We start from the raw sequence: 27,046 nt of genomic DNA, 5'->3' as shown, positions 1-27,046 counted from the left end.
GGGTGCAAAAGTAATTGTGGTTTAAAAGGTTAAAAATAATTGCAAAAACTGGAATTACTTTTGCACCAACCTAATAATAAAAAAGTGTCATTTTGTGGGGCTCAAAAATTTAGTGTGCATTGGGAAACAGGGAGTTAAAAATCTTTTGGAAGTTAACTTGGTATAAGAGTATGAAAAGCTGCTGTTGCTCTAGTTCTAAAGAAATGCTCTCCTTTTTTCTAATAAAGCTTCCACAGAAGACAATCTCTGTGCACAATAAACAAGGTAAGTATGGGAGAGAATTACTAAAATTTAAAACTCTAAAAAAAACTTGTTCATTTTGCATGTAAGGGAAACTGTACTTATGAATGTTAAATGTGCTTCAAAGTGCTGATCTGTTAAAATTCCATAAAAGAAGCTTCAAAATACGAGTCATTGGTGCCAGCTATGAGTAAATAACTGAAGCAGCATTTCCAGAAAGACTGGGGCAAAGGGCAGAATTAACCACAAATCAGCAGAAAAACAAAACAAAACCATGATCAAGAGTTAATAATTCACCATAGTTACTGCTCTTAAAACCAAAGTAACTAAACAATAACTATCATCTGTTTGCATTTATGCTTGTTTTCACCATCTCTACATTGTAGTGTTCAGTGTACATTGATGTGGGTAGAAAATCAAAGGCTACGTGGGACTTTTTCTTAGAACAGTCATTTTAATGTGTAAATGTAGATTTTATTATTTTGCTTTCTCTATTTCTGCATTATAATCCTTTAAAGGAAGAACAGAGGAATTGGTTTATTAAATGTTTTGAAGTATTCACATTTTGTATTTCCATCATGTATTTTGTTTGTATGCTTGTTTTTTCCTGAGCACACTGTAGTGACTGTTTATGGGAATTCCAAATGAGCAAATTAGAACTTTGGGGAAGGCCAAAAATAACAGGCAGCACCCTATTGTTCTGTGAAAAACACTGGTATTAATATTAAAATCGGGCAACCTGGGTCCAAGGCCTACTATTCTCTTGGTAGCGGAGGAAACTTCAAGTATATTAAACTATCTTTCCTTTACCCCTGCAATGGGGATGTCAATAACTAACCCATCCTGTCTTATAAAGTGAATATATGAATGAACCAAGATAACATATGCAGAAAAACAGTATAGATTACACTACTCTGCAGTTGCAATGAAGTACTTACTCTTCTTGTACCTCTCAAATAAGCTGGCATTACTAGTACTAGTGTATAGTGTTTCCAGTACTTGAACATATTTGACTTTCTAGATGATTGAGCATAAAATAAAATTGGATTTGGTTCAGAATCATTTCTCCAAAGGAATATAATCACTTTAGTATTCTGGATAATTTCCCCTAACAAGACCCTCTTTTGAGTAACACATTCCAGTGGAGAGTCTCTGCTGCCAGTAAATTAGGCTTACTGTGTCTGCATAAACTCATATAATCTGGTTAGTATATACAGCATGCCCTATGGCATTTTCAGGCATTACAAAAACTTGAAAATTACTAACAGTTTCTTTCTTTTTAGTATCAAGGCAAAAAAGTGAGAAAGATGCCTAAGGAAGTTGATACAGAATTACAAAAAACTTAATGAGAAAGAAATTGAAGCATATTTCAAAGAGCTTTCTAAGTCCCAGTGATCATTGATTTGGTTCTTGTGTCTCTGATGACAAAAAAACAAAACAGCGTTCTGAAAGAAAGGATGCCATTCCAGAGGAGGTCTCTGAGGATCTGCCTTTGGCTGTTTATAGAGATGAAATTCAAATGCCCTCAGATGGTGAAAAGTACCTGAACTTATTTCAGAGAAGAAATGTTTTTAAATGCAAGTGGAAATATAAATATTGAATAATATGCATATTATGAGCCACTTTGTTTTTTTATTTTTGAGGATTAAAAAAGTATAAACTGTTTTTTATTACTACAAATAGTCATGAAAGCACCATTAGATGACATCCAGCTGAAGAGAAAACAATTTTTATATTAGTATGAGCTGCTAATTTATTATTGCATTTAGATCTACCAACCATTTGAGGGAGTTAGAAGTTAAGTAAACAGCTGTAACTCTAGTTGATCTCTGCATATTTTAATCCAAATATGGTAAAGGGCAGGGCTAAAGAAGGGAGTGCTCCTATAATAAACAGGGCTCAGAACTTGTAAGAGAAAATTAAAATATACTCCACTCAAAAGAACTCTGCACTTTGTACTTTGGTTAAAGTTTCATTTAGATTTAAATTTCTAAACTTTTCTTAAGAAATTAAGCTTTCTTCGATCTCCTCTCTTCTGAATTGCAGACATCAGATAAAACTACTAGATAAAATGACTTCTTGTCACGTTTTTGAAGATCCTATAAAAAAGGTTGCTATCTTTGGAGGAACTCATGGGAATGAGCTAACAGGAGTATTTCTAGTTAAGCACTGGCTAGAGAACGGCGCTGAGATTCAGAGAACAGGGATTGAGGTGAAACCATTTATCACCAACCCAAGAGCAGTGAAGAACTGTACCAGATATATTGACTGTGACCTGAATCGAGTTTTTGACCCTGAAAATCTTGGGTAAGACTATATTTTGTGGGGTGTGCGTGTATGTGTGTGTGTGTGTGTGTGTGTGTGTGTGTGTGTGTAAAGTAGTATGTGTGGGAGAGAACATGTATATGTAAATGTACATGTTATTTATGTCCATACATATAGTCGCTATTGTGAATAAGATTACTTTCATTTTTAATCACATTCCATTATGAATCAATCACTCAGTTCTCTAAATTGGGCGTTCATGTGCTCTTTTATAAACCTTTTTAAGCATTGAACTATTCTTAACTGATTTTCTTCTTAAATGTATCCTATACAGACTGAGACAATAAATAACAAAGGTTTTTATTTTTAATCCTATCTCTAAAGAAATAAATTTAACAGTCTTTCGCATTAAATTAGTGTTTGGCCACTGTACTTGGGTACATTTTTGTTAGCTTTCTGGGTGATTCACTACTATGTTTTTATGCAGCTATGTTTATGGTAGTGCATAAAGTTCTAGTTAAGGAAAGTGTAATGTTTTGATTAATATTCGTTTAATGAAAGTATGCAACCATGACACTCTAAGTATGTTCTTATGAATTATCTTTGTCTCTGTTTACAATATTATAGTTACTACTATTGGTATATAGACCTCTAAGTATTTGCTTTTTACCAGTTTTTTTTTCATTTACCTAAAAATATTGTTAAACACCTACTCTTCATGAGGCACTGTGGGAGTACAATGCTATGTACAAAAATGGTTTCTACCCTCAAGGAGTTAGCAGACTATTAGCTAAGATTTAAGACGGGGACAGGAACAACTAATAGCACTGTTTTATGTACTCATTTTCTAATAAACTCTAATTTGAGTTTAGAAAGTTACTTAAATTTAAGCTCACCACAAATCAAAAGATGGCTACTACTTTTAGTACAAACATGCCTCACTTTATGGAATAGATTTTTTTTTCCAGGGCATTTATACATTAGTCATACGTTGTATATCAAATCATATTTTTGCTAGCATACGTTTTAATTGCAGAAATGCTTTATCTTCATGACTGAGGTATGTCAACACAATTAAAGTTTGTCTATTCACCTCAAATAGCTATTAACTAACTCATATTACAAGTAAGAACTTGTTGAAGAAAAACTCTTTTCGTTGACATGTTAACGTCCAAACAACTCTGAAATGGATTAGGATGAGTTTTCTTATTATGACCACTCAGTAGTATCCATTTTAATGACAGCAGTCTTTTAAATTAAATTCATGTTCTATTTCTTATATTTAACACTATTCAGAGACTAAACAGTTCTCTCTCGGGTTATGGTTATGGAAACTTCTAAGACTAATTACCTTCTCCTGTCACTGTCCCAAATTAGCTCCTTTTCCTGCATTCCCCTCTCATTGATAGCACTGTTACCGACCAAATCTCCTATGAAAATCATCTTAGAACCTTCCTTGTTCCTCATCTCCCACATCTAGTAGGTCACTAGTCTTCCCAAGTGTTCAAGTATTGAACAATTGCAAGTATTTTGCAAATTCAATCTTCCTCTCCATTTTCACTACCTAAGTTTGTTTCTTCTGTGGACAGTTGGAGTAGCCCCCTGAAGAATCTTTCTGCATCCAGCCTTACTCCAATCATTCCTGCCATCGATTCTCTGTACGGTAGCAGCCATAGGGATCATCCTAACATGGAAATCTTACCGTGTATCTCCCCTGCTGAAAATTCTGCCAAAATCGCCTATCCGGAATAGATTTAAGTAACTTAGTATCGTTGATGTGCCCTTTAGGATCTTGCCCCTGCCTGTTTTTTCAGCTTCACCCTTGGGACTCTTTTTTGGGATCTGGACTCCAGGCATGCGAACTCAAAGCATCCTTTATCATTTAAGACTTCAAGCCTTGACTCTGAGCAACTGGGTGTCTAGTGGTTTCCTCACATGAGGGAGAATTAGAAGCAAATCAGATGGGGATGGGAGGACCTCATGGAGTTGTTTCATGAATTAACTTTTAAAAGACATATGAATCAATTAGGAACTATGGTTGCATATAATAGAAACTGAAAACAGTGGCTTAAACATATAAGGGTTTCTTTTTCACAAAGAGTAGGTCCAGGGGTATAGTGGTTCAATAATGTCATCAATGCCACAGATTCCTTCTCTCTCGCCACTGCACCATCCTTAGCATGCCGCTTATGTCCTCATAGTTTTTGCTTCCTAGTCAAAAAGATGGCTGCTCCACCTTCTTGATTGCATTCCTGGCAGAAATTACCCAGGTGCAAACTGTAGGTCCTTTGAAGATACTAGCAAAAATAGTCAGGAAATAGAAAAACATAGATGGAATTATAGAGGTGTAATGATAAAAAATAAATTTAAAGCATCATCATGTATAGAAAAAAATGCATCCTAACCATTGCTGGAGTGGGGAAGGGGACAGGTAGAGGCTTGTTTGAGAATTCAATAAAAATTATTAACTCTTATCCCAGGGGAAAAAAAAAATATATATATATATATATATATGCATATACCTGAAAAAATTTTCACTTTTCTCTGGGTTTACAGACTTGTCTATAAAACCTGTCCCTGGACCACTGGAACGCTCGTGGTTCCTGGACCTCAGTTAAGAATCCTTAATTAGATAACTGAGCATTATCTAAGTTTGACTATTTTGTGCACTAGCATTAGCTAGAGGGCAAAAAAAAAAAATTGGTTCATTTGACTGTCTAGCCCCATAATAGCCTAGTGCACATACCTACTAAGAAACTGTTGATTAAACTAATGGATTAGTTTTGTTCGAGGTTGAAGTCAAATGGTAAATTCTGTTTGAAACGTCCTTCCTTTGGCCAGCCACATAAATGAACTATTATTATTTGCAAGCATGCCAATGCAACATTACATAGAATCAAATGGAGGAAAAGAAATGTAATTTTTAATTTTTAAAGTTTTCAAATAAGTTTCCACGTCACTCACAGATTTTTCATATTAAAGGTTTGGCAACTGGTTCCTTATATACTGTGTTCTTATTGTATGTTTATGTAATCTTACCCACAGATGTTGTTAATCTTTTTCTTTCTGCTAATAACAGCAAAAAAATGTCAGAGGATTTGCCATATGAAGTGAGAAGGGCTCAAGAAATAAATCATTTATTTGGCCCCAAAGATAGTGAAGATTCCTGTGACGTTATTTTTGACCTTCACAACACTACTTCTAATATGGGGTGTACTCTTATTCTTGAAGATTCCAGGAATGACTTTTTAATTCAGATGTTTCATTATATTCAGGTAATGTCAATGTTATTAATTTATAAGTTAGCATAAGACCTGTACTTTTAAGTCAATTATAGATGTAAAACAACCAGAAAAGTATCAGGAGGGAGGGTCCAAGAGAGATGGGGAAGTGAGAAGAGCCCCAGAATAGAGGCAGTCGTGACAGGCAGGAGAAAAAGGAGAAGAAATGAGTAAATTAATACCAAAATTTTAAATGGTGGGGTTGAAGTAGTTCAATTACAGTTGTAGGAAGCCTAAGAAATAGTCATTTAATGATGACTAAAGAACAATGCTGAAAAGATTGGCTCTCTTTAGTCCTGCCCTTCTCTCCATTTGATTCAGACATCCCAATAGACAGCTGATTTTTCAGTACTTCATATAACTAATCATTTTAAGGCCAGAAATCTACAAGATGAAAAATTCAGCAATCCAGTGCCTATAGCTAGAGAAAAATTGCTAGAAAAGAACAACCAAGCAAAAACACAAATGATGATCTGTATGCTTATTTCTGTATAATGGATATCGTTCCTCCCAGAGAGCTAAGATCATTCAGTGGAAAGAGTTTCACCCATGTAACTAGGAGAAACTGGGTTCAAATCCTGGCTTTCTCATTCACTAACTGGGACAAGATACTCAACTCCCCAAACCTTGCTTTCCTCGTTTTACAAAATTGACATAATAACATTTACCCCACATGGCTGTTCAAAGCCTTAAATGAGGTAAAGTATTTAAAGCATTTAGCCTGATACCTAGCAGATGGTAAAGATGAACTATTATTTTTGTTTCCTTTGAGTTTTTGACAATAACTAGACAGTAGTTCTGGCAGGAAATCCTATTCTTTGTTGCACCTTGAAGGAGAGCTGAATGCTTTGGTTGCCGGGCATGGAAGCAGCATGGCTAACAGTTATTAAAACTGAGAGGCCTGTCTTGAATTCTCATTCAAATAAGTGGAGGTAGGGGGAGTTACCCAGCCTCTGCAGAGACCTGGACCATGGGGTAGAAACAGAATTCTTTAAGAGAGCAATACCAAGCTGAATAGTAAGTGTAACCAGTGATGAAAACAAAAATAACCAAATCCATTCAGGAGGAAAATTTATTTCATATTCTTTGACCATGATTCGGGAGAATTTTAATGTGCATTTTACCCAGAAAGCTATGTATAATTCAATTTCCTATGTAATTCATTTACATGTTTTTAAAAGCTATAATAACAACATTGGATTTTAGGGTATGTTTCATAAAGCTGTCTTACTAATCCTAATTAATGTAGTAAAACATATTGAAAGCATTATTGACTCCCTAGCAGCAAAAAGAACAAAGCATACGGTCTTGACATAATAAGAAAGATGTTTCTAATTTTTTTCAGACTTCTTTAGCTCCATTGCCCTGCTACGTTTATCTTATTGACCATCCTTCACTCAAATATGCAACCACTCGTTCTATAGCCAAGTATCCTGTTGGTAAGTCATATTTCTCATTGTCACAACTAAACAAAATATGTCCTAAATAAAACTCTGAGAAAATGATTTTTAAGGAGTATTTATAGCTGCCTTATGTATCATTGTGACTTATGATTGTCAAGTAATAAGCAAACGAACTCCAGGCAGGCTCAAACTATATCAAATTTCCTCTGTTTCATTGAGCAGCCTTCTGCATTCCAGGAGGGAAACAATGGGCTGAGGGAACTTGAATTTTTTATAGTGCACAATTAACATGCCTGCCTTTTGCTCCAAGGAAGACGTCATCCCTGTCTTCCAATACTGTTCACTATGCAAACATTCTTCAAAAGTAATTTGGAACCAAGGCAGTCAGTGTCTTTCTGAAAAGATGTGCAGAAACAAAAAGACCCATGGAAAATCCTCTCCCAACATCTCACTCAGCACCTACCTTGCAATGGCCTCCCCAAAACTGTTTGTTATCCATTCACTTGTTTGCCCTGTCAGTTATTGGGCTGTGAACTCATCTTTACCTTCTGATAACCTCCAACGTGCAAGCTTGCACTCTCACACACCCTCTCAGACGGATAGTCTCTTTTTTCTATATCCCATTCTCTTTCCTGAGCTACCTATTAGCATAATTGTTTGCAGAGTACATTATAATCATTAAAACTGCTGTCACAACTTAAAATCTTTTAAGTTCCATCTCAGATAATTTCACCAAGAACAATTTAATTTAAAAATGAATTGTCAAACAATGTAAGCAAATTTAAAGTTATCTTGATTATTCAATTATTGATACTTTTGGGGCATAATCAAGAGATCAGTTGGAGCAAGCTAAATATACAAGTTTAGGTAATTATTTGAAACAAACCAAATGTTTAATAATAAGGGATAGAGATCCTGTTTCTCTGTGACACCAAGTAAAGCATAAAATGTCCAAACCTTGAAAGGGCAATCTTGGTCTATGATGTTTGTGGGTCAATACTGCTGTTAGCTAGAATACGTAAGTATCTACTGATATGTTTGGCAACTTTTTATTTTGCAGTATATAATTGTCTACTCTTTTACTATATTATGATTTAAAATGTTTTGACAATATTGAAGGAAATTTAAAGAAAAAAATGACCCCAAGATCTTCCAACTGTAAGACAACTCTGATTTTTTTCCATGTTCTCTCCCAGTCTGTATTCATTATGCATATAACGTGTACATGTAAATGTTCTGCTTTATTTTTTTGCCTAACATTATGTCTCAAATATTTTCCATGATGTTAAATGGTCTAACTTTTTACCAATCTTTAATGATGGGATTCTAGATCTTAATATATGAACATGCTCGATTTTATGACACATTCTAATACTTATGTAAATGTGACTGTCTCCCACTCTGTATCTAGGTATAGAAGTTGGTCCCCAGCCTCAAGGGATTCTGAGAGCTGATATTTTGAATCAAATGAGAAAAATAATTAAACATGCTCTTGATTTTATATATAATTTCAATAAAGGTAAGTAGTAGGAGGAGTTGTTACCTTAATTGTTAGTGTGTGCATGTGTGTGTGTGTAAATATATCAGGAAAGGGAAGTGTGATGAGCACACAAAGTGACTTAACCACTAAACATTGAAATAGCAATGGTAACCTAGGTCAGATTTGCCATGCTCATGATATTAAGTGCTTTTAAAAATTTTCATTCACTTCAGCCATTCCTCAATGACCAGAATAGACATATTCAAGAAAAGCAGCTACCAATTAAAGCTCCCCAAATAAAGTCCTTATTTTCCTATTAATTTCCATTTTAAAATACAAAGAAATACTAAGATACAAATGTCCAATTAACATATGAAAAGATGTCCAACATCGCTAGTAAACGGTGAAATGCAAATTAAAATGAGAAACCATTTTCTCTTATTAGAGTAGGAAAATATTAAAATCTGATAATATTAAGTGTTGGTAAGGGTATAGGAAAAGAGGATGATAAAGACATGCTAGAGAATAATTTTATAGTATCCACTTTTGAAAATGCACAAATCCTATGACCTAGCAATTCCACATCTCAAAGAAACACAAGCACACGCACACCAAATGTGTTATATACGAGGGTGGTTATCACAGCATTGTTGGTGACAACAAAACAATAGAAACAGCCTGAATATCCATAAGTTGGTAAACAGTTAAATTAACATGGAAAGATCTTCAAAACACATTGTTAATTAAAGAAAGCAAGTTGCAGACCGAAACATACAATATACCAATTTCCTTCAAAATGATAATAATAAATACTTGCTAGAATACATATACATATATATGTTAATGTACGTAAAAAGTTCTAGTAGAAAACACACCAATCCGATAATAGCAATTACTGGGGAGGAAAGGGGAAAAACCAGATTAATTTTGTTTTGATTATTTTCAAGAAGAATGATGTATTCATGTATTATTTGTTAATTATGAAATAATTTAATGTGGGAGATATATGACACTCTTTGTACTATCTGCTCGTTTATTTGGTAAATCTAAAACTGCAACCAAAAAATAAAGTTTATTAATTATTAAAAAAAGTTTAGTTAAAAATATTTTAAGTTACAATTAAAATAAAATCAAACAGGCATCTTATGTAAATAATTATTCCGACAGGCTGAATTCAAATTGTTGTTGAGGAATGGGTCATTATAGTGACAAAGCTGGTGAACAGTTCAGTGTCCATGAGGAATAGAACACCTTAACCTTTGACTGTGAACCATACTGCAATCACAGAAATGTTTTCTGTGCTTGGGAATCCTTTGACTACAAAGGAAGACTGAAAATCAGGTTTTCACCACCTTTGTCTGAGGACCGGTTCTATACTGTCTAATGCGCCTGGTATTGGGAAGGTCACACTTATTCACAAGAAACCCTTCAGGGAGTAAGTAAGGGACTACAATACGTTAAGACATGAAGCACCCAGTAGAAGACCACAAACCTGAGTGGGAAAACATGCTTTTCAAATCACAGTCCACAGATTCCTACTACCATAGGCGTGGGGAATCTAGTCATTGTCCAGTAGCTCCAGGATAGCACCCTCACCTGGCTTTAACCAGGGCAGTTCTTCTGTCTGTTTTATTGCTCTTCCACATTACATTTCATTTAAGCAAAGGATTCTGTAATTCAAAATGTTTAAACCACTATTAGTTTAGACTATCCAGCTTGGTGGATTTTTAACTCACATGAAAAGGGCGCCATTAACCAAAGAATGCTGATCATAACCACCTAGAGAAAAGTCTCTAGAAATGCATGGAAGAGCTCCATCCGTGGCTCTGTGCTATTCAAAGTTATTATTAGTAACTTGGATAAGGACATAAGTGACATGCTCTTATATAAGTGATGGGTAGCAGGAAGCCTGCAGGAAAATATCTGGTTCAGAAGGTGGATCCAAAAAGTCCTGACAATCTTAAACAATTGTCTAAACCTAATGTTTTAGGTTAAATACATCGGGGACACAGTTTTGCTTTTATGTTAAAAAAAAAAAAATCCCAGAACGAGGGATGTTATGGTTTCTTTTCTGCCTTAGATAAACAACACTTGAAGAACTGTGAATAAATTCTAAGTCCATATTTCAGAAGGAACATCTATTAAGTAGAGATTAGACAAGGTGAGAATTGAGAATTTTGAAGAGTTTGGAAGACATAATAAGAACAATCCCTAAGATGCACATAGAACTTCAGTTTTAAAAGTACCTTCATATATATCCTCATGGATGTGACTACATATGAGTAGTGACTGATGGAACTAAGAATACTTAGAATGGCTAAAAGAAGGCCTAGGGCAATTTTATTTTAGATTTGCAGAAGTGTTATATTGGAAAACAATTAGACATTTTCCGTGACTCAGAGGGCAGAATAGAATCAATGAGACAAAGTTACCTGGAGACAGAAATTTCTAGTAAATAAAGATGATCAACAATGGAACGGACCACACTATGTGTGGCTATTCAAGGTTGAGTAAGATGACCATTCGGCCAGAAAGATATGGAGAATACTCAAGCATCAAGGAAGTTAGGCGTTTGAGGCTCCTTCCAATTCTGAGATTCTAAGTAGCAAAAATATACTCTTGTGTTCTACACTTTTTGCTTTCTTCCCAATGGACCTTCTGGTTTAAAGAGATGACATCTGATAAGTTTCCATCTTTACCTTGGAAGGTATAGTAGATTACACAAATACTACCAATTCTTCCCTTCCTTGAATTCATGTCCTTGCAATGTGATGTTTTAGATCCCTCTATCATGATATGGAGTCTATTTCCCCACCCCCTGAATCTGGCTTGGACACGTGACTTGTTTTGTGCCACAGAAGAGGCTTGAAAACGACTTGCACGTCAGGGCTTGGTCTCTTGCTGTCCTGGGAACCCTGTACTTCCATTATGTGAATCAACCCTCCCTATCCTGCTGGAGAATGTGAAGCTATGAGGTGGAGAACTCCAACACCCTAGCCAATAGTCCTGCAGCAACAGTTGACAGTCAAATGCCAGACATGAGAGTAAGGCCATCTTAGATCATCCAGCCTCCAGCTGACCTGCCAGCTCACCACAAATGCACGAGCAAGCCAATCAGAAATCACCCAAGTCAACCTAAACCTGAGAAACTGCCCAACAAACCCACAGAATCATGAGCTAAATTAAACGGTCATTGTCCTACACTCCTAAATGCTGGGGTAGTATGTTAGGCAGCAAAAGGTAACTGATACAGAAGTGATCACAATTGTCCACATTCCAACCCTGGCTGCATTTTCTACTCTAAGGGCCAAAGAAGATTTTCCTTTGAGATGCAACCATAGCACACGATGGGCCCTTCACTGCATGAAAGTTCATCCTGTTTGCTCAGAGATTGCCTGGTATACATGTAAACTACTCCTTTTCCAAGTTTCTGGACATTTGGGTGTTTAATACAGCTGCATCTCTGGAAGTTAGACGTCACTGTTGGCAAACTGCCTGCATCCCAAGATCTCACAGCTCAGCAGCTGTCCAAGTGTTTTATGTACTTAGTTAAGAGAAGGAGCACAATGCTGAAGTCCCCTAACCTGCTGGAAGTCCTCCTGAAGATACGTGATCATAGACTATCAAAGCTGGAAGGGCCTTCCAGGATAAGCTGATTCAAAACCTTCATTTGACAGGTAAAGAAAGTGAACCTCGAGAAGTTAAGCCTCTTGCTCAAAACTACATAGCTAGGAGATTCGAGCCCAAATGTCCTGATTCTCAGTCCTAGTGTCTTTTTCTCCCACACTGGCTTTTTAAGTTCTGTTTTCTTCCTGTGTCCATCAGTGTAGTTGGGGGCAGTGTGTTGATAAGAATCACTTGAGAACATCTTCTTTAGTGTTGTTTATGAACATCCTTAACTGAAATAGTGTGTTTGTTCTCTATTGTCTATCTTCCTTTTTTTTTCAATTCCAATGGACATTCAATATGTAATTTTCTATCTTCACTTTTTGTTGTTGTTCTTCCCTTAAAGTATGAACTTCCTTTTTTTCAGTTGCTATTTATACATATTGTTTTTGTCATAGGAAAAGAATTTCCTCCTTGTACTATTGAAGTCTATAAAATAATGGAAAAAGTTGATTATCCCAGGAATGAAAATGGAGAAATTACGGCTATTATCCACCCTGATCTGCAGGTAATATTTGCTGTTTCTTTAAAATATTCCAAATAATGAGGCCCCACCTTTAAGTAGAATTTTACAGTTCATGAAGCATTTTACATACTCATTTGTTGTATCCCCAAGCACAATGCAGTGTAGGTAAGTTGCGCAGAACTTCACTCAATAAATTTTTATTGTGCTGGCTCTGGATGGTCTATATTCTTGTGGAATTTGTAGTCTAGACATACTAATGTCTAAAGTATGATTTAGAAATGAAGATAACCAGATGCTATAACAGAATAATGAGGTGGGGAGGGGTAGTCAGACAAGGCCTCTCAGGGAAGGTGAAATCCCTGCCCAAGTGCAGTGGATAGGAATTATTATATTTATTTTAACATAAGAAAGCAGGCTCAGAAGTTAAATTCTTCCCATAGCCACATAGATATCAATGGCAGGTCCAGAGCTAATGTTCTTTGCAGTTGACCACATTGCTGCCACCTCCCTGTGATCACCACTGAATAAGTTAGAGCAAAAAAATCAAAATCTCTTTCTTTGGAATCTTTTTTGCTTCTATTCCCTGAGTTTTCTCAGAACCCTGATATCTACTCCTGTCTTGTTTGGACAAGGAAGAAAATGCTCTTGGAGAGTGTAGGAGGTTTGAATCTGGGAAATGCAAAGTTAAAAGCAGAAGGAGCAAAGATTCCAAAAAGCTAAAATATCTATTTCCATTACAAGTACTGTTAGACCTCAGAGGTAGAAGAGACCTGGTGAATTATTTAGTCTGGAGCTACACATTGCCTAGAGAGCCTTTTGGAAAAGAATGATGCCAGGACCCCTCTCTGAGATAATCTGATCTTTTGGACTGGGTAATCAGGATGGAAAACCACTGATCCAGCTCAAACTCCTATTTAATGACCCTAATAATAGTCATCCAGACTTACAAGTTAATAAAGTAGCCTGGCCCCAAATACACACTAGTGGAGCAAATCCTTCTTTGTACTTTAGTGGGATCCAGGTGGAAAGATAAAGAAGGAGCCTTAGGCAGTGTTTGAAAGGAAAGAAAGATAAAGATTGGGGGAGAGAAAAGAGGAAAGCACTACACGTAAGAAAAATAGCAAGTACAAGACACAGAGGCCAAGATAATGATGTCATAACTGGCTACAACACAGGATTTTTTAAGTTTTATATTCCTCAAGGTGAGGTAAATAAAAATCATCATGGGGAGGCAGAGAAGTGAGATTAATAAGATCAGTAACAAACAGGGTAGTGGTAGGTCTTAAAAATCCGACAGGATAGTTTTGATAGATAATTAGGAAAGGCTCAGTATTCTACAGGAAGGATTGATTGGTTAATTATTTTCATAAATATCTCTGAGTGACTCTAAGCCTGTTCTGGGCCCTGAGATTCAAGACAGACAAAGTCCCTCATGGAGCTTCCATACTAACAGGAGAAGAGGTCATGAATAAGTAAACAATATATAAATCATTGGGTTTTGGTCAAGATGGCAGAGTAGGTAAATGCTGTGCTTACCTTCTCTCACAACCACATTCAAATTACAACTAAACTACAAAACAACCATCCTAGAGCATCACCTGAAGTCTTGCTGAACAGAAGCCCTACAACTAAGGACATACAGAAGAAGCCACTTTGAGACTGGTAGGAGGGACAGAAACATGGAACATGCTGGTCCCACATCCACGTGTGACCATTAAAAATTGGGAGGGATATCTCGGCTGCAGAGGCCACCCCCAGAGAAGCAGTGAGTGCCAGCCCCACACTAAGCTTCCCAGCCCAGGGTTCCTGGGGGAAAAAATCCCCATAATCTGGCTGTGAAAACTAGCAGAGATTGTGGCTGGGTGGGACAGAAGGTTACTGCACTCCCAGGCGCTCTTGTAGGACCTGCACACGGACTTACTCACTGATGGTCTCACCTGCTCTGAGCTCCAGCACTAGGGCAGCAGCTCAGAAGGCACCAGGGACATACGGGGAGGAACTGAGTTTCCTGGCTTCAGAATGAGGGTTGGAGAGGCAGCTTCTCCCCGGACCAAGGAGCTAGCAGAAGCCATTGGTTCTTTGTTGAGCCCTCCCCCTTCCCAGCATGCAGATGCAGGCAGCCACTGTATCTGAATCTCCTTCAGATTGGCTATCACCGTTCATCTGCCCTGCCCTGGTAATTTCCGGAGACCCCACCCTACCCCAACTTTCAGGAATACCTAAGCTACTTCCAGTGGCTTTTTCATACAAACTGCCTGCCTTGGGTCATGCTGCGGACTTTCCTAAAGTCTCTCAAAAGTTCACAAAATCCAAACAAGCAGCATCTGGCTTCAGCATGTCCCGTACCTCTGGTTGAGCAGCCCTAAGGCCCGCCCTAGCAGCAACTGACCTTGGTTTGCTGCTTGGCCTCTTAAGGGACCTCAAGCACAGCATGGGTGGCAGCCATCTGTGGATTGATTTCTGGTTCATGCCAAGTGGCCACAAGCAGGGCACTGGCTGCAGCTGAACTTGGTCCCCTCCCAGGTGGCCCTGGGGCTGGCATGCCCAGTGGCCAGCTTTGAACTTAGCTGGAGCATCACCTGGCTGCCTCCAAGGACAACACACCCAAAGGGCAGACAGGGCAGGCACCAGAGCCCTGCTAAAGTGAATCCTGCTCCATAGGGTCAACCCCTGCATAATACTTCCTCCACTGTAGTCATGGGCAGTCCTCACAACCAATGAGCCTGAGGGTCAGTCCCTTCCATTGATATGCAAATAGCAACCAAGGCTCAACTACAACAGCAGGACACACACAACCCTCACAAGGAATACACCTGCAGCAACCAGCTCTGGTGACTGGGAGACAGTGCCACTGGGCCCCACAGGACACCTACTACATAAGGCCACTCTACTAAGGTGAAGAGACATAGCAACCATACCTAATATGTAGAAACAAACACATGGAGGCAGCCAAAATAGGGAGACATGTCCAGAACATGTCCAGAACAAAGCTCCAGAAAAAGAACCAAACAAAATGGAGACAAGAATCTATCAGATGCAGAGTTCAAAATACTGGTTATAAGAATGCTCAGTAATCTCAGGAAGAACTTCAACAACGAGATAGAAAACATAAAAATGAAGATAGAAAACATAAAAAAGAACCACTCAGAAATAAAGAATACAATAACAGAAATGAAAAATACATTAGAGAAAATCAACAGTAGATTAGATGAAGCAGAGGATCAAATCAGCTATTTAGAAGATAAGGTAGCAGAAAACATCCAATTGGAACAACAAAAAGAAAACAGAATCCAAGAAAACGAGGACAGTTTAAGGGGTCTCTGGGACAACATCAATCATACCAACATTCGCATCATAGGGGTGCCAGAAGAAGAGAGAGAACAAGGAATCAAAAACCTATTTGAAGAAATAATGATGAAAAACTTCCCTAACCTGGCAAAGGAAATGTATATGCAAGCCCAGGAAGCACAGAGAGTCTCAAACAAGATGAATCCAAAAAGGCCCACACCAAGACACATCATAATTAAAATGCCAAAGGTTAAAGACAAAGAGAGAATCTTAAAAGCATCAAGAGAAAAGCAGTTAGTTACCTACAAGGGAGCTCCCATAAGACTTTCAGCTGATTTCTCAACAGAAACTTTGTAGGCCAGAAGGAACTGGCAAGAAATATTCAAAGTGATATAAAGCAAGGACCTATAACCAATATTACTCAATCTAGCAAAGCTATCATTTAGAATGGAAGAACAGATAAAGAACTTCCCAGACAAGAAAAAGCTAAAGAAGTTCATCACCACCAAACCAGTATTACAAGGAATCTTAGAGGGACTTCTTTAAGACCGAAAAAAAGAAGAAGAAGAGGTGACGTCATAGGAATGGCGGCAGCAGGGCGCACTTTCTGAGTTCTCCTCCAGATCTTGTTGCAAACGGGAACTATAACCCATCGAGGAAATTTTCGCTCACCACACAATATAGTGGAGAGATTCGTGGATTGCTTGAAGCTAAGAAATTCTTGGGGGTAAGCTAACTGGACGGAGCAAGGAGAGGAGGAGGAGAAGCGGCGTGGGAGCGCCCGGCCGGCAGCGGCGGGAGAGCCCAGCCCCCAGCGGAGCCTCAGCTGGCGGGGGCGAGGACCGAGGACCACGGAGCCGGGCAAGCACGGGATCCCGGGCGGAGCGGAGAGCGCAGAGACCGGGGGTAGGCCCTTTCCCTGCTCCTACGGCTGATTTCTCCCGCCGGGAAGTCGGCGCGCCCTGCGGCGGTCGGGGGGCGCAGTCTCCATACCTGGGCCCCTCCCCCCCGCCCTGCTCTCCCAATCCTACCCCGCCCTTCCAGAGACTTAAACCGGCCCCTGAACCGAGAAGTGGTATCTAAGGCTCACGCTTTGGGAAGCCTGACGGGCAGCCCTGACCCAGGCAGACTGGGCAGTGTGCGTGATTTTGGCTGCGCTAGGAGAGAAGAGACGCCTCCACCCCCAGCCACCACCTTTTCTGGCCTGCGGGAAGAGGGCGACGCACGGCTGGGCTGGGAGAGTGAAGACCCCTCCATCTCCAGCCCCCACCCTTCCTGGCTTGCCTAGGGTGGGGTGGGTGCAGCGGCCGAGACACACCCGGAGATCAGCAGTGAGGCAGACGCAGCTCTGGGCTTTCAGCAGATCAGAAATCTCCTGCCCGCACTCACACACACACACTGAAGAGGTGCCTTAAGACTCAAGAGTTTTGGTCACATATCTGGTGGTGCCACTCTCAGTGTGCATTTGTGCAGGCAAGGGCAGAAACTGCACTGATATTGTAAAAACTATCATCCAGACCCCTCAGGCCCACGCTTTTAAGTCTGCAGTCCCAAAGTCTCTCTGGGCACCAGGTGACCGGCTCTGCCTGCGCAATAAGCAGGGGGCTCCTTGGTACGGCAGAGAACAACCTGGACATTGCTTGGTGGGCTTAGGCCGAGACTGTCGCTGCTTTTTGTATTGCTTTGTTTTGTCTTGTTTTGCTTTGTCTTTATATCTTTGATATCTTTGCCTCTGTCGAGTGGGGTTATCAGGTGGTTTTGCATGTGAACGTATTTGATATTTTTCTTTGTTGTTGTTGTTGTTGTTGTGCTTGGTGATTTGCTTTGTTCTGAAACTGCCCTGCCGGGGCCCAGCTTGTGAGGCACGGTCAGCAGATCAGAAATCTCCCGCCCGCACCCATACACACACACTGAAGGAGTGCCCTAGGACTCACGAGCTCTGGACAAAGGACTGGTGGTGCTCCTCTCGGTGTGCATACGTGCGGACAAGGGCAGAAGCTGCACTGACTTTGTGGAGACTATCATCCAGACCCCTCAGGCCCACGCTTTTAAGTCTGCAGTCCCAAAGTCTCTCTGAGCACCAGGTGACCGGCTCTGCCTGCGCAATAAGCAGGGGGCTCTTTGGTACAGCAGAGGACAACCTGGTCATTGCTTGATGGGCTCAGGCCGAGACGGTCGCTGCTTTTTGTTTTGCTTTGTTTTGCTTTGCTTGGTTTTGTTTTGCTTTGTCTTGTATCTTTGATATCTTTGCCTGTGTCGAGCGGGGGTTATCGGCTGTTTTTTTTTTTTTCTTTCCTCTTTGCTGTTGTCGTTGCTGCTGTGCTTGGTGATTTGCCTTGTTCTGGGACTTCCCTGCCGGGGCCCAGCTTGGGTGGCACGGGACTCGGCATATCTGGGGGCCAACTCCAGACCAAATCGGAGTGCAGCCGGGTTTGACCTGCAGGTCACACACCTAGAGGGGGTTCTCGGCAGGCTCTGGAGCCCATAGAGGCCAAATCACATTGGGGTGGTCAACCCTCACGCAGCAGAGTGCCCTGTGGGGGGCAGAGCCAAGTCTCACGGCAGGTCAGCCCAGGAGTTGACCCCACCTGCTCATTAGCGGGAAGCAATTAAAGATCTTCTTGAACGGGACAGTGTACACAACACAAGACTCACCTTTGGAGCACACGCAGAGGAGGACGACGTGGTGCGAGTCAAATATAAAGGACACATACTACACAAGATAACCTAGCAAGAACTAAGAACTCTAGGGGATCTACCTAATATATCAAAATAAACACAGTCAGCCAGAATGGGGAAACAAAGATACACGTCCCAAATAAAAGAACAGAAGAAGCTTCCACAACTGGAACCAAATGAAGCAGACGTAACCAACCTCTCAGAGACAGAGTTCAGAACACTGGTGATAAGAATGTTTAAGGAGCTTAGAGAAGACATAAAGAAGGATGTAGAAATCATAACAAACGAGCTTAGAGAAAACATAAAGAAGGATGTAGAAATCATAACGAAAAACCAGTTGGAACTAAAGAACACAATTACCGAAATTAAGAACTCACTTGAAGGAATTACCAGCAGGCTAGATGAAGCAGAGGATCGAATCAGCGACTTAGAAGACAAGGTAGCAGAGATCACCCAAACGGAACAACAAAAAGAAAAAAGAATAAAAAACAATGAAGATGGCCTAAGAGACCTCTGGGATAACATCAAGCGCAACAACATGCGCATCATAGGAATACCAGAAGGTGAAGAGAGCAAGCAAGGGATTGAGAACATATTTGAAGTAATAATGTCTGAAAACTTCCCCAACCTGATGAAGGAAACCAACATACAAGTCCAGGAAGTGCAGAGAGTTCCAACCAGGATTAACCCAAACAGGTCCACACCAAGACACATTATAGTTAAAATGGCAAAGCTTAAAGACAAAGAGAGAATCCTAAAAGCAGCAAGAGAAAGACGGAGGGTTACATACAAGGGAACTCCCATAAGACTATCAAATGATTTTTCTACAGAAACATTGAAGGCCAGGAGGGAGTGGCAGGAGATACTTAAAGTGATGGAAAACAAAGGCCTACAACCTAGATTGCTTTATCCAGCAAGGCTATCATTTAAAGTTGATGGAGAGATAAAGAGCTTTCCAGAAAAAAATAAGCTAAAGGAATTTATTACCACCAAGCCAGCATTGCAAGAAATACTAAAAGGTCTTCTGTAAATAGAAGAAAGATCAAAACAACCTAACTACAAATTTAAAAATGGCAATATCTATGTACCTATCAATAATCACTTTAAATGTAAATGGATTAAATGCTCCAATCAAAAGACATAGGGTGGCTGACTGGATAAGACAGCAAGACCCTTGTATATGCTGTATACAAGAGACTCACCTCAGAACAAAAGACACACACAGGCTGAAAGTGAAGGGTTGGAGTAAGATAATTCATGCAAATGGAAACGAGAAAAAAGCTGGAGTTGCAATACTTATTTCTGACAAAATAGACTTTAAAATGAAGAACATACTAAAAGATAAAGATGGGCACTATATAATAATAAAGGGATCGATCCGACAAGAGGACATAACCCTAGTAAACATCTATGCACCCAACATAGGAGCACCTAAATATATAAAACAGGTACTGACTGACATAAAGGCAGAGATCAACAGTAACACTATTATAGTCGGGGACTTCAACACACCTCTGACCACAAGGGACAGGTCTTCCAGACAGAAAATCAATATGGAAACAACAGCCTTAAATGATACATTGGACCACTTGGATTTAATCGATATTTTCAGAACATTTCACCCCAATGCTGCAAAATACACCTTCTTCTCAAGCGCACATGGAACATTTTCCAAGATAGATCATATGTTAGGCCACAAAACAAGTCTTGATAAATTTAAGAAAATTGAAATCATACCAATTGTCTTCTCTGATCACAATGCTATGAAATTAGAAATGAACTACAGGAAAAAAACGGGAAGACACACCAATTCATGGAGGCTGAATAACTTATTACTAAATAATGAATGGGTCAAGCAGGAGATCAAGGAAGAAATCAAAAGATATTTCGAGATAAATGAAAATGAAAACACGACGACCCAAAATCTATGGGATGCCGCGAAAGCAGTCCTAAGAGGGAAATTCATAGCTTTGCAGGCCTACCTAAAGAAACAAGAAACATCACTAATCAACAGTTTATCTTCACATTTAAGGGATCTGGAAAAAGAACAGCAAAATAAGCCCAAAGGGAACACAAGGAAGGAGATAATAAAGATCAGAGCAGAAATAAATGAAATAGAAACCAGAAAAACAATACAAAAGATCAATGAATCCAAGAGTTGGTTCTTAGAGAAGATAAACAAAATCGACAAACCATTAGCCAGACTCATTAAAAAAAAGAGAGAGAGGACCCGAATTAATAAAATCAGAAACGAAAGAGGAGAAGTGACAACGGACACTGCAGAAATACAAAGAGTTTTAAGAAGTTACTATGAGCAACTATATGCCAACAAATTTGACAATTTGGAAGAAATGGACAATTTTCTAGAGGCGTACAACCTTCCAAGGCTAACTCAAGAAGAAACAGAAAACCTGAATAGACTGATTACCACCACGGAAATTGAATCAGTAATCAACAGTCTCCCAACAAACAAAAGCCCTGGACCAGATGGCTTTACAGGTGAATTTTACAAAGCGTTCAAAAAAGAATTATCACCAATTCTCCTCAAGCTCTTCCAAAAAATCCAGAAGGAGGGAAGACTCCCAAACACTTTTTACGAAGCCACTATCACCCTGATCCCAAAATTAGACAAAGACACCACAAAAAAAGAAAACTACAGGCCGATATCTTTAATGAACATAGATGCAAAAATCCTCAACAAAATATTAGCAAACAGAATTCAGCAATACATTAAAAAGATCATTCACCACGATCAAGTGGGATTCATCCCTGGTATGCAGGGGTGGTTCAACATCCGCAAATCTATTAATGTGATACACCACATTAACAAAATGAAAAATAAAAATCACATGATCATATCAATAGATGCAGAAAAAGCATTTGATAAAATCCAACAGCCATTTATGATAAAAACCCTTAAGAAAGTGGGAATAGAGGGATCTTATCTCAACATAATAAAGGCCATATATGACAAACCCACAGCTAACATCATACTCAATGGGGAAAAGCTAAAACCATTCCCCCTAAGATCAGGAACAAGGCAAGGATGCCCACTATCTCCGCTTCTATTCAACATAGTTCTGGAAGTTCTTGCCACAGCAATCAGACAAGAAAAAGAAATAAAAGGCATCCAGATTGGTAAGGAGGAAGTAAAGTTATCATTGTATGCAGATGATATGATACTATATATAGAGAACCCTAAAGACTCCACCAAGAAGCTATTAGAGCTGATAGATGAATTTAGTAAAGTGGCAGGATACAAAATTAATATTCAGAAATCAGTTGCATTTGTATATACCAATAATAAAACATCAGAAGGAGAAATTAAAAAAACAATCCCATTTACAATCGCTCCAAAGACTATAAAATACCTGGGAATAAATTTAACCAAAGAAGTAAAAGATCTATACTCAGAAAATTATAAGACACTGAAGAAAGGAATGAAGGAAGATATAAATAGATGGAAACACATATCATGTTCATGGATAGGAAGAATTAATATAGTTAAAATGTCCATACTGCCTAAGGCAATATACATATTCAATGCAATTCCTATCAAACTGCCAACGTCGTTTTTCACAGAAATAGAACATATAATCCTAAAATTTATATGGGACCATAAAAGACCCCGAATAGCAAAGGCAATCTTGAGAAATAAGAACAAAGTGGGAGGTATAACAATACCTGACTTCAAATTATACTACAAGGCTACAGTAATCAAAACAGCATGGTACTGGCATAAAAACAGACACATAGATCAATGGAACAGAATAGAGAGTCCAGAAATAAATCCACGCCTATATGGCCATTTAATCTACGACAATGGAAGCAAGAATGTACGATGGAGTAATGACAGTCTATTCAATAAATGGTGCTGGGAAACCTGGACAGACACATGCAAAAAAATGAAGTTGGACCACCTCCTTACACCATATACAAAAATAAATTCAAAATGGCTTAAAGACTTAAATGTAAGGTCTGAAACCATAAAATACCTAGAAGAAAATATAGGAAGAAACTTCTCAGACATTACCCGGAGTAAGATTTTTACTGATATACACCCTCGCGCGAGGGAACTAAGAGAAAGAATAAACATGTGGGATTATATCAAACTAAAAAGTTTTTTCACAGCAAAGGAAACCATCAATAAAACAAGAAGGGATCCTACTGAATGGGAAAAGATATTTGCCAGTGATATATCTGATAAGGGATTAATATCACAAATCTATGGAAAACTTACTCAACCCAACTCCAAAAAAACAAACGATCCAATTAAAAAATGGGCAGAGGACTTGAAGAGACATTTTTCTGAAAAGGACATACAGATGGCAAACAGACATATGAAGAAATGCTCAACCTCGCTAACCATCAGAGAAATGCAAATAAAAACCACAATGAGATACCACCTCACCCCAGTCAGAATGGCTATCATCAATAAATCAACAAACAACAAGTGCTGGCGCGGATGTGGAGAAAAGGGAACGCTTGTGCACTGTTGGTGGGATTGCAGACTGGTGCAGCCGCTATGGAAAACAGTATGGAGGTATCTCAAAATTCTGAAAATGGAACTACCTTATGATCCAGTAATTCCACTCCTAGGTATCTATCCGGAGAAATCCAGAACTTCAATTCAAAAATCTCTATGCACTCCTATGTTTATTGCAGCACTATACACAATAGCTAAGACATGGAAACAACCAAAATGCCCATCGGTAGATGACTGGATTAAGAAACTGTGGTACATTTATACAATGGAGTATTATGCAGCCATAAGGAAGAAAGAAATCTTACCATTTGCAACAACATGGATGGATCTAGAGAACATTATGTTAAGTGAAATAAGTCAGACAGAGAAAGATAAGTTCCATATGATCTCACTTATTTGCGGATTCTAAAGAAAAGAATAAGTGAATGAACTAATCAGAAACTGTTTGGGAGACAATGAGGAAAAACTGAGGGTTGCTAGATGGGCGGGGGGAGTGGGGGGTGGGGGGGAGGGTGAGGGGATTGGAGGGCAGTCGGTGACCACAGGATGGCCACGGGGTTTGAAAATTAATCTGGGGAACGTAATTTGGTGGTTACCAGAGCGTAAGGGGGTTGGGGGGTGGGGGATGAGGGTGAGGGGGATCAAATGTACGGTGATGGAAGGGGAGCTGACTCTGGGTGGTGAACACACAGTGTGATTTATGGATGATGTGATTCAGAATTGCACAACTGAAATCTATGTAATTCTACTAACAATTGTCACCCCAATAAATTAAAAAAAAAAAAAAAAAGCTATTGAAACCAAAAAAAAAAAAAAGAAGAAGAAGAAGAATAGGAAGAGGAAGAGGAAGAGGAAGAGGAAGAAGAAGAAGAAGAAGAAGAAGAAGAAATAAAATATGGCAATAACTACATTATCTGTCAACAATTACTTAAAATGTAAATGGATTAAATGCTCCAATAGAGTGGCTAAATTGATAACAAAACAAGACCCATACATATGCTGCCTACCAGAGACTCACTCAGATCAAATGACACACACAAACTGAAAGTAAAGGGATGGAAAAAGTTATTCAAATTGTGGTAATGCAATGTTTGTCAAACTTTATTGTTGAGCATGTGAATCTCTGGGAATCTGTTAACATGAAGATCTTGATTTAGTAGGTCTGCAGTGGAGAGTGAAATTCTGCTTTTCTAACAGACTCCCAGGGCCGCTGCTGCTGCTGCTGGGAAATGTTAGAAATGCAGACTCTGAGGCCTCCACCCCAGACTCATAGAATCAGAATCTGCATTTTAACAAAATCCCTACATGATTTTCAATCACATCAAAGTTTGAGAAAAACTGCTGTAGGTTTCCTATGGATTTACAACATGGCGTTTGAGGGCTCAAAGGTCCAAATTCCTGGGAAGGGACTTTGCAGATCACTCAGTTGTTATCGTAATGTGGGACACATGTGAAATACATCCACTTCATCTTAGACTCTTCCCAGCCCACCCCACCTTCTCTCACCAATCCCCATCAGAATTGGTCTCCTCATATGCAGGCACAATGTTATTCATTTTTATGTTCCCAAAGTATTACTGTCTTGTACACAGAAGGCTCTTAATGGATAGCTCCTAAATCTCGCTGAACAGAATTTAACTTCAGCTAGCAAGCGATGGAATGAACATACAATAAAGGAGACACATATTCTGTTTTGCCTTTTAATATTACAAATCTCTTTGGCAACATTCAAGGCATACTCAGTATTGAAGCGAACTCTAATTACATGTTATAAAATTAAAAGGGGAGCTCTTAAAACTGCTGCCAAAATTAACTACTCAAGCTCAGTTTCGTCAGATCACTCATATGCTTCTCAATGTATACTTTTCAAGTATCTCTTTTAAAAGAATCCAATACTATAATTTGTTAGTTGTCTAGATAGAGCCTGACATAAAAATTTTAAAGTAGAAGAAAATCAGAATGTAATTTATGTATTTTAATTGCTTCCTAAAAGGATCAAGACTGGAAACCATTGCACCCTGGGGATCCTGTGTTTATAACTCTTGATGGAGAGACCATTCCATTAGGTGGAGACTGGACCGTGTACCCAGTGTTTATAAATGAGGCCGCATATTATGAAAAGAAAGAAGCTTTTGCAAAGACAACTAAACTAACACTCACTGCAAAAAGGCTTTGCTCCTCTTTACATTAGAAAACACTTTCAGTTCACTTGTTATACGGTATCTTGACAAACTACCAGTTTGTAAGCCCCCAAAGGGCGGGACAGTGCCTTATTCAGTGTACGCCTTGTTCAGATCCAGACTATCTGGTCCAGTGCCTCGCACATAGTAGGCAGTCAGGCAAATTCTTTGAATGAATTAACAAATTAATGAGTATATTTTAAAGGTATTATAATGTGTATATAGCTTATTCAAAGAAGTGCATCTCTTATTTCTAGATAGCTTTTTATACATTATACTTTGATAGCTTAACATTCTTAATAAACAGCCTTTAAATTCAAATTTTTAAATTGAAATAGATACCATATACAAAAAGTGATTAACTTGAACATAGAATTCAATGTATGTTTTCAAGTAATGTATAATGCTCCTAGAAACCAATGGGGCAGACTGGCGATTTTTAAATTTTTCTTATGTGACTGAATGATAATGTATTAAGTATCCAGCCTCTAAACTTTAGCAAGAGTTGTGATATCCATAGGAGGTTTTTAAATGCTCCTTTGAAGATGAAATGTGAACAAGAAATGAGGGCTGATCGTAAAGGTAACATTGTGAATGAATCAAAACCTCTGAATGGTCCTTTGTCCACAGACAGATAGTAACCCACACAAAGCATCGCTGCTCTGGCACGTCCATTTGTTCTGCACCGACCTCAGGGAACTGGGAGCCTCCTCCAGACGTCCCATGTGCTCCTTGAGAAGCTAACGTTCCTTCCCAACTTGGGAAAGTTGGAAGGGGCATATTCCTCACAGTTGTCACTTCTTTCGAAAGAACACACTTGTCCTCATTCCCAACCAACATGTGAGAAAGTCTTTAGGCCCCCAGCAAAGGTGCTAAGGACGGAAGAAGCAGAGAGCAGTGGACAGTAGTGGAAATGTGACCCAGGCCCACATCTCTGCAAATGCAAATGCATTCTTTCAAGAAATTGTCCATGTCCTAAATGCCCACATCCCTCACCTCCCATGATTCTTCCCCTCAAAAGGCCTTGGCCTGAAATGCTGCCTCCCTCCCTTTCTAGCCCCTACAGGAGCCTCCCCTCTCTCCTCCTTTAGGTCACTGTGGTCAAGTAAAGAGCATTTTTATCACATGATTTGGGACCCATGTTTATGGTTTCAAATGTCTTTACCAAAATCATAACAACATTATCTGAAATATATATATGTGTATTAATTCTTTCATTAAGTTATATTCAATGTTCTATAAAGCACTAATTTTTCAGCACTTATTTTTGTACTTTAACAAAATTATTTTCATTGAAATAAACTCTTTTTCTTCTGAATTCTGTGGTAAAAATTCAATTTGTCAATCAGTTTTTGTACCTAAGTTTTATCAAGTTTCCTTCTCCCACTGTGAATGTTCCTTTGTGTTTTATGTCCAAGTCCAATTTTTCTGGGTCAGTTTTTCCCAGGTGTAAATTTTGGCAAGCATGCCTTATTCTTCCTTCAAATTTTAGTTACTTACAAAATTTACAATCTGCAATTTAAGCCACTGTTTTTTCAGATTTCATAGTATTTTGATCAAGTCTAATTTTCTCTGACTCAATACTTAATAGTCTTCAGAATACCTAATTAGG

General features: G+C 38.9%; 1 protein-coding gene across 2 annotated transcripts; it reads left to right on the top strand.

The window, feature by feature from the left end:
- Nucleotides 1–143: 143 nt before the first annotated feature.
- ASPA (aspartoacylase) lies at nucleotides 144–26,720 on the top strand. Of its 2 annotated transcripts, XM_033091404.1 has the most exons (7): nucleotides 144–264; nucleotides 2,287–2,547; nucleotides 5,585–5,780; nucleotides 7,132–7,225; nucleotides 8,601–8,708; nucleotides 12,734–12,843; nucleotides 25,248–26,720. In XM_033091404.1, the coding sequence occupies exons 2-7, from the start codon at nucleotides 2,312–2,314 to the stop codon at nucleotides 25,443–25,445; spliced, it is 942 nt and encodes a 313-aa protein (XP_032947295.1). In that variant the 5' UTR covers nucleotides 144–264; nucleotides 2,287–2,311; the 3' UTR covers nucleotides 25,446–26,720. The 2 variants fall into 2 exon arrangements, with proteins under 2 accessions (XP_032947295.1, XP_032947294.1); XM_033091403.1 differs by lacking the exon at nucleotides 144–264 and having other exon boundaries at nucleotides 2,137–2,547.
- The last annotated feature ends 326 nt before the right edge of the window (nucleotides 26,721–27,046 follow it).

Source organism: Rhinolophus ferrumequinum, chromosome 21, assembly GCF_004115265.2.
Source record: "Rhinolophus ferrumequinum isolate MPI-CBG mRhiFer1 chromosome 21, mRhiFer1_v1.p, whole genome shotgun sequence".
NCBI lineage: Eukaryota > Metazoa > Chordata > Mammalia > Chiroptera > Rhinolophidae > Rhinolophus > Rhinolophus ferrumequinum.
The sequence above is the reverse complement of the archived record's forward strand: the minus strand, read 5'-3'. Positions and strand labels throughout refer to the sequence as shown.